This window comes from Brachyistius frenatus, unplaced genomic scaffold (genome assembly GCF_029030835.1).
Source record: "Brachyistius frenatus isolate BFR_SWC_R1_liver_20210118 unplaced genomic scaffold, ASM2903083v1 Contig_68, whole genome shotgun sequence".
Classification (NCBI taxonomy): domain Eukaryota; kingdom Metazoa; phylum Chordata; class Actinopteri; family Embiotocidae; genus Brachyistius; species Brachyistius frenatus.
Genome location: NW_027210667.1, coordinates 2,048,571 through 2,063,112, shown reverse-complemented (window position 1 = coordinate 2,063,112; position 14,542 = coordinate 2,048,571). Strand labels below are relative to the sequence as shown.

Here is a 14,542-nt window from a genome sequence, read left to right as displayed (position 1 = left end):
TGAAATATAACGTTTTATTTATACATTATCTTCTAAATGTCTTATATGCTGCTTCATGTGGTACCACATCAGAGCAGATGTAGCTAAGTTTAAATAAGTAAAGAACAGAAGATACAAATAATATGTTGAATTTACTGTATACTGTGGCATGCACACACAGGCCTGACACTTTATTTGTTATTCAGGCTGGTACTCCCAGAGACCTGCAGCAGTGGCAAAGATAATATAAAACAAGACCAATACTGTATAAAAAACAGATAAAAAAATAACAAGATGTGACAGGGACAGCCAGCAATAAAGTGCAGCTGTACAATAAATAGATAAAAGGCGGCAGTAGCTGCTTCTGCAAAATCAGTAATTCATGGTAATTCAGAACTTCACAGTGTAAAATCAATATTGCACTCTTGTCAGGTGTGTGTGTGTGTGTGTGTGTGTGTGTGTGTGTGTGTGTGTGTGTGTGTGTGTGTGTGTGTGTGTGTGTGTGTGTGTGTGTGTGTGTGTGTGTGTGTGTGTGTGTGTGTGTGTGTGTGTGGATTGGGTCTGGCTTTTTTCTGAGAAGAACCGCCTCTGCTGGGCTTTCTTCACCACACCCTCCTGTTTGGTGATGCTGGTAATTCTGGGTGGTTGTCCACTCTTAAGGAACCAAATGTGTGCAGGAGAATGTGAATCTTTAGTGATGTTATACCTACTTGGTAAAGCTTTTCATTCGAAATTGATAGGAAGGCTGCTAATACCATATACGGTGAGGACGAACATAGTTATAACTACTCCCTCACCAGAACAACAGCGTTAAGGTCTGCAGTGCATAGAAATAGAAAACAAAAGAGAAAAACGATGAAGAAAACAGGGAAAAAGTTCAAATGGGGGTGAATCAAGGGGAACGGATTTTAAAATGAGGGCAGACGCTATGTGTTTGCCCTCCTGGTGGTGCAAAAAGTAATCTTAAAGTTAATTAAGGGGTCACTTCCTGCTATTGTTTAAGAGAAATACCGGAGACTGCAGATTTCTGCAAACACATCAAATATTCACGTTTGACAGAATGAGTTCAATTTTAAAAGTATCACGTGTCGACTCTTTCATTATCATTTTTGCTGATGAGACACCCTTACCTTTGGTTTTTTACAATACATACTGAGACATAAATACACATATAGTAGACAGGCAGTCTGTCTGTCCAATACAGCAGCAAAGTCTACTGTGCAACCACAGCAAAGACAGGACAAACTGTTTTCCGTCCCAGACTAAAATGTGCTGTGGCCTCTGTTTTCCCTTCACTGATGAAGTGGTAATTATAGGAGAGGCCTCACACCTCCGGTGAGCAGCACAAATGTACTCTCAAGCCACTCTCTGGTTATGCCTGTCTCGAATACATTTAGGTTGCCTTTTTGACCAACTTGGAGGTTTATGAGCTACACTGGCAGTAATGGGCTTTGGTGCTGGTGTTCACATAGGGTTTAAGATGTCAACATACAGCAATTATACACACGTTTCTTTTAAAAACCCATTAGCATCAGAACTTAGCATCTAGCCGTAAAGAAAAATTTTCATTTCATTTGACTGATTTTGTTTTTTTGTAGAACCTCTTCAAACAACACTGAATGGACAACAATTTATTTCCTCCCACCAAATAACTATTCCATTTCTGCTGTCTGTGTGGCTGCCAGAGAGGCAGACACGCACCAGTGTGAGCCCAATCCAGCTGTGAAAGTGGTTGGTCGTCCGCGGCGGGAGAGGGTCTGTGCATCAGCATCCCTTCGTCGCTGACGCAGCATTCACACACATCATTTCCTCGCAACAATCCCCAGCTCTGTCTCACAGCATCAGCACTGTCATGATGGAAAACCATTCCTCAGACGCTGGGTAACTGTGGGCTCGTGTTTTGCATCTATATGGAGACATTCAAGCCATGTGTTTTCACAACACAGACAAAAAGGAGATTTTTCTCAAGCGGCATCACAGACGGAAAACCGAATCCAAGGCTGAGTGTAGGTTAAATCCCTGTTGTTGTATTGAACTTCATTATCACCGTATGTAGTAATATCTCATATACCTGCAGTTATTTCATTTCCATCAAGCATTTAGCTTTTATGCTTCCAGCATTTTTAATGATTCTACATTACTGGATAAATCAAATATTGATGTCTTGGTGTAATATCATCTCTGGACTCTGTGAGGCCAAGATAGCAATATATTACCGACTTTTTGTGCAGTGTGAAGAATGTAACAATAGAGAATCACCCCCAACCTGTTAGTGAGAGTCCCGCTGTGGCAGTGACACTAATTGGCACTAATGAAACTGGCAGAGGATCCCCACACCATAAAAACGAAAATGAACCTCTCTTATTACTTTGCTAATTGGAAATCTGGAACAAGACAAGATCGGTATTCTTATACTGGATAGTATTTTTGTTTCTTTATTTCAAAAAGACCTCGGGGGGTTTAATGATGACTAGCATACATTATATAATTCGGCCATCGAATTTCTGTTCCTCTCACAGTGAGTAACATTAAAACTTTGCTGTATGTTTTACAGACTTAGGATATAGTTGGATGGAAGTGAAAGAGAACAGAAATAGTCCCAAACCACATGAAGGCACTATTGGACATATTACCACCAGATGTCTGACACCATGCGAGTCCTTTCTCCCTCTGTAGCCCTCTTGAATGTAACAAAAGTGTTGTTGGTGTCTTTCATGATTTACATGCAATCATGAAAAAAAAAAAAAAAATCCCAGACAGTTAGATTATTGTGTGAAACCACCTTTTACATTCTCAACATTCAAGGACAGAAAGCCTAGTTTCTTTCTTTGGAATAAAAACGTGGTTTTTTTTATGTGTAGCTTAACACTAGCAGATGGTAATGTAATACACTGCCTGTAGCACATCACTGTAATCTATCTGCAATGCAGAAAGTCACCTGCCACTAATAAATTTGGCTGATTTTGTGTGGTGAAGGGGTGACAGAAGGGAGGGCTGTGTGCCTTGACAGGAGGTGTGGAGAGTTGCACTTTGTCCTTTGTTGCATTTCTTGCCTTTTCTGGATTTACGATGTGCTTTCTCACAGCCTCTGGCCCCAGGGTGCCTCGGCACTCCCATGTGTCATGTGACACCGCAGCTTTATAGCCAGAGAAAAACCATCAGAAACAATGTCTGAGAAGCCTCTTGCAGGGAATATTTAACAATGACTATTAGCTTTTCTTAAAGTTCATCAAAGACAATGTTGAATTTCCCTGTCTTTCTGGGGACCGTGATATTTAGGGTGAAGCAAGACAACAAACAAAACTCCATATGAGGCCAGTCTTGATGTAATTTCCATATAAATTGTAGCTGATATCCAACCATTTCCATATATTCACTTGCATTAGACACTTCATTTACAAGCCAGATGTTATATTACCCGATATTGATGATGATGATGATATTAAAAGACATATAAAGGAAGAGGTTAATAGATATGTTTAGATAAATATATCATTGAGATCTAACTGCGTAAATCCGTCTGACGGGATTTTGTACTGAAATGATTAATGCCGAATGTGTAATAAAATATCATGAATTGTTTTACAGCCTATAATTATGTCGTCATCTGAACACCCCCGTGGCAGGATATCAGGTGGGGACTAGCTTTGATTTAATGAGGTGCCAGTTTGAAGAATTTCATGGAAGGATATTTTTTAAAGGTGTATTTGAGGTCAAATTGTCAGCAGCCATATGTTGCTCAATATTAGTTATTTTCTTACTTGTGGGGCGTGAGTTGTTGATATCTTTGTCTGAAATCCTCTGGACATTTTTAAAGAATTTTACTTGATGGCTTTACGAGTGTTTCTTTGGATTCCATTGGGAAATGTACGACTTAACGGGTCAGAGAAGGCAGACAGTGAGTTCACACGTTATAAATCTTGATCCAGCCTTCATCCATAAGAATTCTTACTCAAAACTTGCCTTAGGTGAGAGACACTACATTTCCTTCATCCTTGGCCTCCGTTTCATTTGACAACCTAATGAATTTCATCTCTATACGTTTTAACACATAATTTGTCTTTCTTATGGCACAACACGATTATTGTGACAATGCCCAAGGCCTTTTTGTAACTACAGTCAGGACCACGAATGGGTTTAATCTGAGCTGGCTTCCCAGTGATGTCTCCTACTTTCTTTTCTAGTGACTTAGTGGTTGTTTGAAACACTAATCTCTGGGTTTTCTGGACTAAAAATGACATCACAAATGTCCAAGACTGTTTAACACACTTGACAAGTGCCTGGGTTTCTTGATCCAGTGTAACGTAGACCAAAATCAAAGCCATACCACAGGCTTGTGTTCCCAGCTCTAAACTCATGGAACTTCAACAACAAACAAAAATGAGATTTTTCATGTTAACCTGCACATTTGGATCATCTTTACAGTTCCCTTGTGGTATCACCAACTATTTTACAAATCTGTGAACAAAAACAGAGAGATCCTGACACAGCCTCTGCTACTGAAGCCGGCAGTATCGATCCGGCTGTCCACGGAGATTGTTAGTTTCAGGAGTGTTGAGAAACTGTCTGCATGCCTGCAGCATCCTCACCACACATCTTCTCAGGGCCTCATTTTGATCTTTTCTAATCACAAGTAGACATATTGAGAGCATAAATTGGTTTATCGGCACTCTGTCATTGGACTGTGAATGGTTAGTGCGTGCTCCAGTAAATTAGCATACACATGTTTCTCCCTGACAAGCACCAGTCCGTGGTGGAATGAGAGTGTTTGTGTAGACAGAGGCAGCGAGTGGCTGGGAGAGCGAGATAGTGCCTGCTGTTTGTTCAGTTTGCTTGACTTCAGATCAGATGTTGACTGAACTGTGACACGTGCAGCCACAGAAAAATGAACAGAATCATTACCTTGAAGTTATTACGAAACTGCTACGTGCAAAAGGATTTGCACCTCAAAGTACATGTAAGAAAGTGTAGTGTCACAAAGGTGCTGGTGTGGCTGTATAGTTCATTTAGGTGCATAAAAGTGCCTGTCATAACAATAGTCACATCTATGTGGATTAAATTTAGAGCAGAGCCTGTGTGATGTAAACATAGCTTCAATGTACAAAATTCCTACCTCATATTGTCTTGCTTCTTTTTTTAACTATCAATGTTTTCATTGGTGTATTTTTTCCAGTAGTTTGGTTGCCCCTGCTTTTATTCAATCATCAAATTCTTTATGCTGTATATTGCACGCATACAAGTTGGACATGTGTTAAATATACATAGAGATACTTGAGCCCTCTCCAAAAAATACATACAAAGAGCCTGGAGGAAAAAAAAATTCCAATATATACACTGCAAGTATAATTTTTTCCCACCAGCTGCTCTATTGTCTATTGTTTTTTTTGTTTTTTTTAAAGTATAGGTCAGGAAAAGGCGTAATGTGAAGAAATAATTGCATGTCAGTGGAGCAATTCAGCAAAAGATCGTCAAACCAAAATGCATTTGCTCATTTGTTTTGTCCATAACACAGCTTGAGAGAAGAAAGAGATATTATTGGTGTGTTAAGTGTAAACTGAAAGCCGGGTGTCATAACATCAAAGGCTGACAAGGTTATACATCACCGGTGGATCTTTTCTTCTCTTTGGATCTTTAATTAAAAAGTTACAGAATTCCCCTTGACTCACGTTAACGGCACAAGCAGCCTGAGGGCATTTACCAGGCACGGAGGGCACAGGTGAAATGGGAATGATAAACAACCTTTAAGTCTTTGAATTTTAGTCACCAATTTGACATGCTAATCAAGATGGTTACATGTTAGATACACAACAAAGTCTTGGAGTCACATGTCAAGCATTATGGTCACATCTTCTAATTGAAACCAGATCTCATTGAAATGTGAAAACTGCAGAAATTTTCCTTGTGCCTTTCAAAGCCTCGACTTCGTCAACGGAGCAGCTCCAGAAAATGTAGCTGGGAGGGATGACAGATTAGAGGGCTTGCTTTTTTGGTCTCTAGGTTTGGGGAAAGAATTGTTCACATTAACATATTGATGGAATTTTTCAGAGATTATACCAAAAACATATGTGAATTGAGTTTGAGGGCTCTTTCTCTCCTTGAATTTGTGTGTGTGTGTGTGTGTGTGTGTGTGTGTGTGTGTGTGTGTGTGTGTGTGTGTGTGTGTGTGTGTGTGTGTGTGTGTGTGTGTGTGTGTGTGTGTGTGTGTGTGTGTGTGTGTGTGTGTGTGTGTGTGTGTGTGTGTTTGTTTTTCGAGCACGTGTGCCTGATTAAGCGAATCAAAGTGCAGGGAAAGGTAGCATCATTGTGTAGCTTGCCATTAATTTGCCGCAGCCTTGAAATGAGGTCTAAATTATCTGCTCCACTACCGTCTGAACTCATTTGCTGGAGACATAAGCCTCAAGTTTCTCTTATAGATTGCTTTTTATCTCCTGTCGTTTTTGTAGACTACTTTAGGGTGGTGAAAAAAGGATGATGAATTGTTTAAAAGATATATGACAAGCTGTAACTGTCATTACTCATGCAAATCACCCCCACATGCAGAGAAATCTCCTGGTGTTCGAGTAGAGTGCAGTTGCAAGAAGCAGATATTACTGTGAGAAGAAGGGCACTCGTCTGTCGTCTGTGGTGCAGTGGATGTTGATGAGCCTCTTCGGAGTCATGACCTCCAACTACAGACGGCAGAACAGACGAATACATAACAAGCATTCAGACGCTGTTCACCTTGGTTTACAGCACTTTCAAATCTTGAAAGATCTTATTTCTCTCACCTAAAAGAAGCCTCTTACTCCATCTCTCTCTGTCCTCCAGTCTTGTCTCTTTCTGGCTAGAAAAACTCTTCCGCTGTCACAGAGATGGACGTCTGGGCTTTTGGCAGCTTGGAGTGTATGCTTGCCTCAGCTCCGCCGGGATTTCAGAGCAAGTTCAGACTCCTCATCGGCTTTGAACTGATTTGACTTTCGTGTTGTTGAACAAACCTTAGATGCAAAGTTTCAAGAGAGGAGTTACGTAATGTGAAGGTGTGGAAATAAGATATCCAGAGAAAGTGTTTCACAAAGCTCCTTCCTTCAATTTAACATGCTTACCAGGGATAAACCTGCCCTGAAAGCAGCTGTGGCAGAACAACTAACTCGCTGTGACTCTGCTTGGCACTCGGAGAATGCACAGTTCAGTCAAATGACCATGTAATATTTAACACCCTTCAAGCCAATCACTACTATTTGTCCTGGAGCTGTCTCTGTTTTTCTTTTTGTGGTTGGCTGCTGATGCCCTCCAAGCAAGTCAGTCAGTAAAGGAATTAGCACATATTTCTTCTTTGACATTTTGCACTAACAACAATCAACCGAATCAGGCATTCAGAGATGAGTCACATTCCAGCTCTGAGGATTGACGTACATGTATTTACTGTTGGTTTTGTAACCAACGAGACCGAGCGTGTGACAAGATACAATACACACAACTGCAGTGTAGCTGTCAACAGCATTAGCCTGTGTGCATCCATTCACTCACAATCTGGCATGTCAAATCCAAATAGTTATCTGTTTGTCATTGCTCTGATGTTTCCTCCAGCTGGAGCAACGAAGCTGTGACTGTTAAAAACATCAGAGGGCTTTGTGGAAAATATCTGCAAACTAAGTTGATGTTAACATTCGCTGAACATTTGCTTTTCATCGACGTTCACCCACGGGGCCTAATATAATCCTAGTTATAGCAGTTTGTTGCTGTCATCATGGCCAGCATTTTGACTAGCTGTTGAAAATGTAATAGCAGTGTGATAATTTAAAAGTGAGTCTTGGACATAATCAAATCCTCCCTTTCTTTATCATCTTTTCATGATTCTGTTCAGTAAAACACACATGAATTACGGAAAAACACATAAAATGAGTCTGGAATTGTCCAGTATGGACGTCATACTTATACAACGTACTTATGACGTACTAATAGGCCAGTCTTTATGTTTTAACTGGTTCATAAATTGTACAGTAATAGATGAGGGTATAGGAAACTATCATGCAAACATAAAAATGACTTTTTTTTTTATAGCCTGTGTGTGCGCAGAGCTTGGCAGTGTGACCAGAATTATATATACAGTAAAGATATAAATCATTATGTAATTTTTTTTCTTCTTGTGGGATTCATAAAAAAGTACACAACTCTGGCCAAGCAGTGATTTCATGTTTGGAGTTTAAGGTATTATTAATTAGCTATTAATGTACTTTACAATGTTTATGGCGGTAGTTTCATACATGATGAATGCTGAGAGCCATTCGGTCTGCAGAGCTCATGCCAAGTGTGTATGAGTGGAAGTCATTTGCTTTCATTTCTCACGACAGCTGTTGTACAAGCTTGTGATTTGTGACTTGGCTTTTTAAACTGTGAATCTAGCTTTTTCTTGCCTTTAAACAGTAGTTTGCCATTTTTGTGAAATACACTTACTTTTGTTAGATGAGAAAACTGATCAAATTTCGATGTCTTTAAGGTTTGCAGGCGTGTTGTTTTAGCTCAACAAAATGATGGGGAAATAGTCTGGCTCTTTACAAAGGTAATATAATCTGCCTACCAGCACCTCTTAAATTTACAAATGAATATACTTGTACATGGGTGGAGAGGAGAGTGAAACCTGTGCTCATTGGAAATGTAGTCATTTTTTATACATTCTCTGACCTTCCACTGACACAGAGATGTTGTTCCATATTAATAACACCATGCTCTGTGCTTCCCCGTCAGCTTGCTCTCATTGGCTTTTTCAGGTCTCTGCTCAGTATTCCCTCGTTGTTCCTTTCACACTCGAGATTTCCAGGTCCTAAATATCAAAAACATTTTTATGATTCGAAATAGAGAAGTCTTGTCGGTCGGTAATATTAGGATTATGACCATAAACCTCTCCACCTCAGGACCATTTGGATCTGAATCGCGTCAGCAATTGTCAGGAGGGGTGAATCGGACCCAAAATCGGCCCAATTATCCTCTAGTGTGGCGCCCTCCTTATATCTCATTTGTTTCATCTCTACGAAAACCATTGTGTAAAAATGACAATTTGTCACTTGACTGTAAATTATGCACTACCTCTCGGCTATCGGTGGAGTTCTGAAAATCACTGTTAAATTAGAGAGCAATAGTGGGCAGATATTGCTGTCTTTGTGTGAAGCTAACTGTCTGCTAACCCGGGCTACTTACTTAAAATACATGCGATTGACATGAGAGCGACATCAATACAGTTATGGTGTGTAATAACTTTCCGCCACTGGTCTTTCTTCTTATCACAACAACAACTAGTCAGAAGATGCCTCCATATGCTAGCATTACTTATTGATAATTGAGTTGTTGTTGTTTTTTACAGACAGAAACACATTTTACATACTCACATACAGATTATTTCAATCTGAAAGGCGAGTGCAGCTCTAAAGGCTCAAGATTTAGTTATTTTAAGAGTTTCAGACATAAACATCTTCTCCACTTTGACTTTGTACTTTTTTTGGTCTCTAGCAGTTTGTGTTCACGGTGTACTGTCTCAAGGCCTGATTAAAACTCAATTAGTCATGCAGAAAACAAGAAAAGTGTAATCAAAATGGAAATGAGTGTAATGTCGCTGAGGAGACAGGTGTAGCAGACAGACTAGCTTCTGCTGAAAGAGGCTTTTTGAAAGAGCCTTTTAGCACTTTTTCTTCCTTTGTCTGTCTTTAAAAATGGTGAAGACTATTGAATCCAGCTAAAAACATGAAGATACTCCTAAAATGGTGATGTGCGTTTGATTCTCAGGAACAAAGACCTCATTTGAATGTTCAGCTTTGAGGATAAAAGCGACAAATAAGAGGAATTACATCATGTTGGCTGTGCCTCATAATTACCATTCTTGTTCATATTTTCTTTCTGTCATCAGACAAAAAGTAAACATGTTAGCGGGGAAAATTTTCCAAGAAACCAATTTAATAATTGAAACTGCTTGGGATCTTTTTCGGAAAGATGCTGCCTCTCTGATGCGCCTTTGTGAAGGAACTTGTCCTACAGCAAATAATCAGTCAGTCCTGTTAACAAGCCCCAGAGTCCAAACTCCCCAAACTCATCATTTTAGCCCATCCATCACTTCCACAGGCTGCTAGGGCCGGAGAGCTGCTGCCAATACTTGACAACATAACAATGAGACAACAGCTACCCTCCCCAGCTTCTTTATTCTCATCTATTGAGAGCTCCCAGCATTTGTCAAACTCAACAACTTTAAAGACAAGGGAAATGAGTTGAACATTAGGTTTTTGTCATGTCAGGTCGTAGGGGGGCTAAGGTGCTGTTTGGGTCCACATAACCGCAGTTTTGCAAACAAACATTCAAGTCTAATATGGGTTAGAGTCGACCTCGTGATTTATGAAAACAGAATGAAAACAGAGCCAAAAGCCTGCATGGCGCCCTGTGAATCAGTCCATGACAGAGAAAAAAGGGCACGCTCTAATGTTTTGGGAGGACTCGGGGGGCCACGACCTGGAGTCTGGGGACCGTAGGAATATTAAGGAAGGGGGGCAAGGCGGGGCAGGCCTGCCTTTGTATTTTTCGGAAAGTAGTCAGTTATCTGCACATGTGCCACATTAATTAGCCAGCAGGGGATCTGGTGTTGGCTGCAGTGTGAAGGCTAAAAGAGAATAGTAAGGGAACATTGAAGTCCTGGTTCTATCCTGATGTCCCACGGGCAGCTGGGTACGCCACCTGTTAATGAACTCTGAAGTGGTCTCTAAATTGGACCTCTGACTGTGGACCACCCAGAGAATCAGACAGAGGAAGACTCCACATGAAGACATAAAGGTCACACAGCAGACAAAGCTTGAGGGCACAACAGATCAAATCCTTTTTGTCAGGAATTTTAACTTCATAGTAATATTTGTTTTAATAAAATGTTAGTTTTGATGAGGACTCAACAATTTATTAATGCGTTGACAAAATGATCATAACTCAAAGGCCATTTACTATATTTTTTATGAGTTGTCAGTCACATCACAGTAGGTGAAGGCTGCCTCCATGAAAACTGACCAAACGTCATCCACAGATGAAAAAAGGGATGTGGTTGAAAGCTCTGGAATAGATAATAGATAATAAGTTGTCATTGTCTAAAGATTCTGGAAATGTCTAATGTTTCATATGATTAACGGTTTCTTCAAGGTTTGCGAAAATTCTGCTTCCACTCAAGATAAAAACAAAAATCATTTAAACACTCATTGGAGTAGATACAAAAAAAAAAAAAGTCTCACAAAAGGTGGAAGCAACACAAATATGTCAGAATATATTATCAGAATAGTGGCAAGTTCAGGTTATTATTATTCATTTCCAGTGTCAAGAAACTTTCATGCTCAATTTATAGCCTTAAATATTTCTGCATCATATTGCTGTTGTAGTTTTTTTTTAAGTGGGCTATGTTCAGTCAGTCAGTGTATTAGACTATTATCTTAACACAGGAGTATTTGTTGTACGTGGTTGTTAGTGGTAGTATGTACACTGTTTGCAGGAATAAAAAAAATATTTGTATTTAGGTACTTGTTCCAGTCTATGATTGCCGTCAGTGCCAAAATGCTTTTTTTTGTCTGAATAAACCATAGACTGTATATAGAAGTGGACATAGCTTCCAGGTCTGAAAAATGATGCAGGAGCAGAAGTGCCTTAAACTGCAATACCACCGAGGGCTGCTAGAGGTTGGCTCCAAAAAGCCTCCGCCTCCATAGACTCCCATTCAACTAGTCTCATAAAATTCAAAGTCAATACATTTTTTTCACTAGTTATTTTGATGTTGTTAGCTGAAGTCCTGTTAGTTTTCTGTCGGTCCATCTGAAAATAATTCCATAATTAATTAGAAAATAAGCCTAAAAAAAACCAACATGTTTTTGGGGGAGTGTCTGTTTGATTGACAGGCCCGTGGTGAAGTCAGTTTGCGGCTATCTGTGGGAGGGACATAGTAGCGTCGGGGGGTGAAATCAGATCGAGTCAGATCCACAACTCGCTCCTCCCCAGCTCGCCCAAATATGGTCACTTCTGACTCCAAACTCCTCCGAACTAGCAAACTGCCGCCGGCCAATATCTGAACTTCAGGCTTCATAACGGCCATGAAAAAACAAATGAGTGACGTCACTGTCGGTTACAGCTGGTTGGTTGGAAACAAGTGAAATCACTACATACTGAACATGTGTGTCGGGCTGGTGTCATGCTATGAGTGTCAGACAGAACATCCGGTCTGCTGTTGATGTCTTTGTTGCTTCATGTCAGGCACATGATCATCTCATGTGTCCTGTGTATCACCACACGTCATTCATGTGCATGATTTTGAGTAACCAACATGGGGGGTTTCTATGCGACTCAGAGCCTCTGCTGTCCTGTAGTGTGGTCAGTCAAATGCTGCTGTGTCAGATAATAAGTTTGGCTCAGCGTGAAGCCCTTTTACTGTCACATTAATTGCAACACTACAGGCACAGTCAGACGGCATGATCGCTGCATTTCCAATGTCTTCTTTGTGTATACATTTATTCATGTGTTCAGTGCTGTTGTAAATTGTGATTTCAGGTCGACACTAAATGTCTGGATAAATCTTACTGTCAATTTTCTATTGGTGGGAGGGACAGATTAAATGATGGGTCACCTTCTGCTTCACACTCTGCTGATCTAAAGTACTCTCCAATGAACGATTCTGTCTACCCGTCCGCTATTTATCTGAAGTGATGCCAGATCTCATTGAGGAAACAGATACTTCCGACAGACTGCAACTCACTCAGCTAAAGGGGCTGGATAATTAAGATTCCTCTTCTCCCCACCCCAGCCGCCCGGCCCAAATTAACCCCCTGTCAGTGACATACAAAGAGAATGGGCATGGCTGAGTCTGATTTATTTCACCAAGAGTCATCATAAGGACACAGTTGGCCTCCTGTCTCCCCTATAAGCGATATACACCCCGGCCCTCTTGGCCTTTCTTTTTCTCTCCTCCCCCGCCAACTGCCCCGCCCTCACGCCGCCTGTCGCACACACTCAACCTGTCACTCCAAAGAAGACACAAGCACAAAGACGAGCCCGAATCAAAAGGAACTGATTAGCAATTAATGGGGCATCATTGTATTTGCATCAGGACTGTGTGTCCAGTGTGTGTGTGTGCATACAGAGTGGCGCTGTCAATCATGCAGAGTGGGTGACCCGGCCCTCCCTCCTCTGTCCTGCCCATGTGCTCTTTTAGGGGTGCAGCTACTTATCGCTATTGATATGGTCGAGATGACTCTGCTTTACTCCCACACAATCGTATTCAAGCCCAACACAGGACAGCAGAGCGACCTCCTGCTGAGCCCAGAGAAAAACTGAAGATTGCATCAACACACCAATTTGATGGATCTATACCCATTGACTGCTTGACACTTCCAAAACTATCCTTTGACTCGTCCAAGGCACATACATCGGATTGTTTGGTTGTTTACTGTGATGTGGGTGTTTGGACTCCTCCGCCGGAGTTCACGAGGATGGACCCCGGCGCTTCTCAGCGTGTTTGCTGTCTTCCTGTGTCAAGGATGCAGAGGGCAGGAGGTTTGGACCGTAGGTGTGGAAAGCAGGCTGAATGCTTCTAGTTTCTCAGTCCCTGTGGTGTTATTGTTGACAGAGACGGGAGTCGCTCAGGATGCTGCCAGCGAAGGGGCAACACCAGCTCCTACCTCCGAGCGTGAGGATGACAACTCTTTGGGCTACACAGGTACTGCTGCTTCATTTCCCATGATGCTTACACACTCCTTACATTTCTTTGTGACTTCATTTAAGTGTTTGACACTAGAAGGCTGTGTTCACATTCGTGTGCTGAGGGGAGAAAGTGTCTCACTGTGCTCACCTTCAATCTGATTTTTTTGACATCACGTGTTGAGGTCAATTATGGTCTCATGTACAGCTTAAGTAGATGAGGGCTTTTTAGTAAAGTAGGAAACATCCTGTGCCCAGGCATAAATGTTTGAAATAACAAATATGTTTGCATATTCATCGTTATGGACATTTTAGTTGCAAACAGAGTATTTTTATACATTTCATACGCGTGCCACTGTTAAATTGATCCACAATGAAGAGATGAACAGTAGATCAAACTCGTTCCCTATCACAGGATATAAATATACATTTCTTTAAATCTTCAGGATAATTTTTTTTATATGAAATCAGAAAGCTTGTGTTGTCTGCCACAGCAAATCTAATTTATATAAACCCTTATTAAGAATAGCAGTCGACGGGATTACAAAATACATTCAAGGAGACTAGTTGTTTAGATTTTTCAATCAGAAGCTGTGAAGTCTTTTGAAATAATAAATATTAGTGTGTGACACCACCTTTTACGTGTGTATTAATGGCAAATGTGGAGTATTTGCTTCATGATCTCCATGTTGTGGCTGTTGCCAAAGTTTCTCAGTTTTGTGTTTTGAAAGAGGAGAATTGTGGGAAAATGAGGCACAAAAATAACACTCATTTGTTGTAGCCGGTATCTCCACAGACAACAGAGCTCTGTGGGGAAATGAAGAGCCGGAAATGGGGTCCTCACCTGAGGGACTAACTCACTCACAAAGGAGTCAGGTCTGGAGAA

At 40.8% G+C, this 14,542-nt stretch overlaps 1 protein-coding gene across 4 annotated transcripts in view; it reads left to right on the top strand.

Annotated features, from left to right (window-relative positions):
- The window catches only part of robo1 (roundabout, axon guidance receptor, homolog 1 (Drosophila)), a 213,729-nt gene that overhangs the window by 61,320 nt on the left and 137,867 nt on the right, over positions 1 to 14,542 (top strand). For 2 of the 4 annotated variants that reach the window (XM_069707322.1, XM_069707317.1), the window contains exon 3: positions 13,586 to 13,675. The exons of the other annotated variants lie outside the window; for them this stretch is intronic. In XM_069707322.1, the coding sequence (XP_069563423.1) occupies positions 13,586 to 13,675 (90 nt within the window). The remainder of the gene's footprint in view (positions 1 to 13,585; positions 13,676 to 14,542) is intronic. 4 annotated transcript variants of the gene reach the window in all.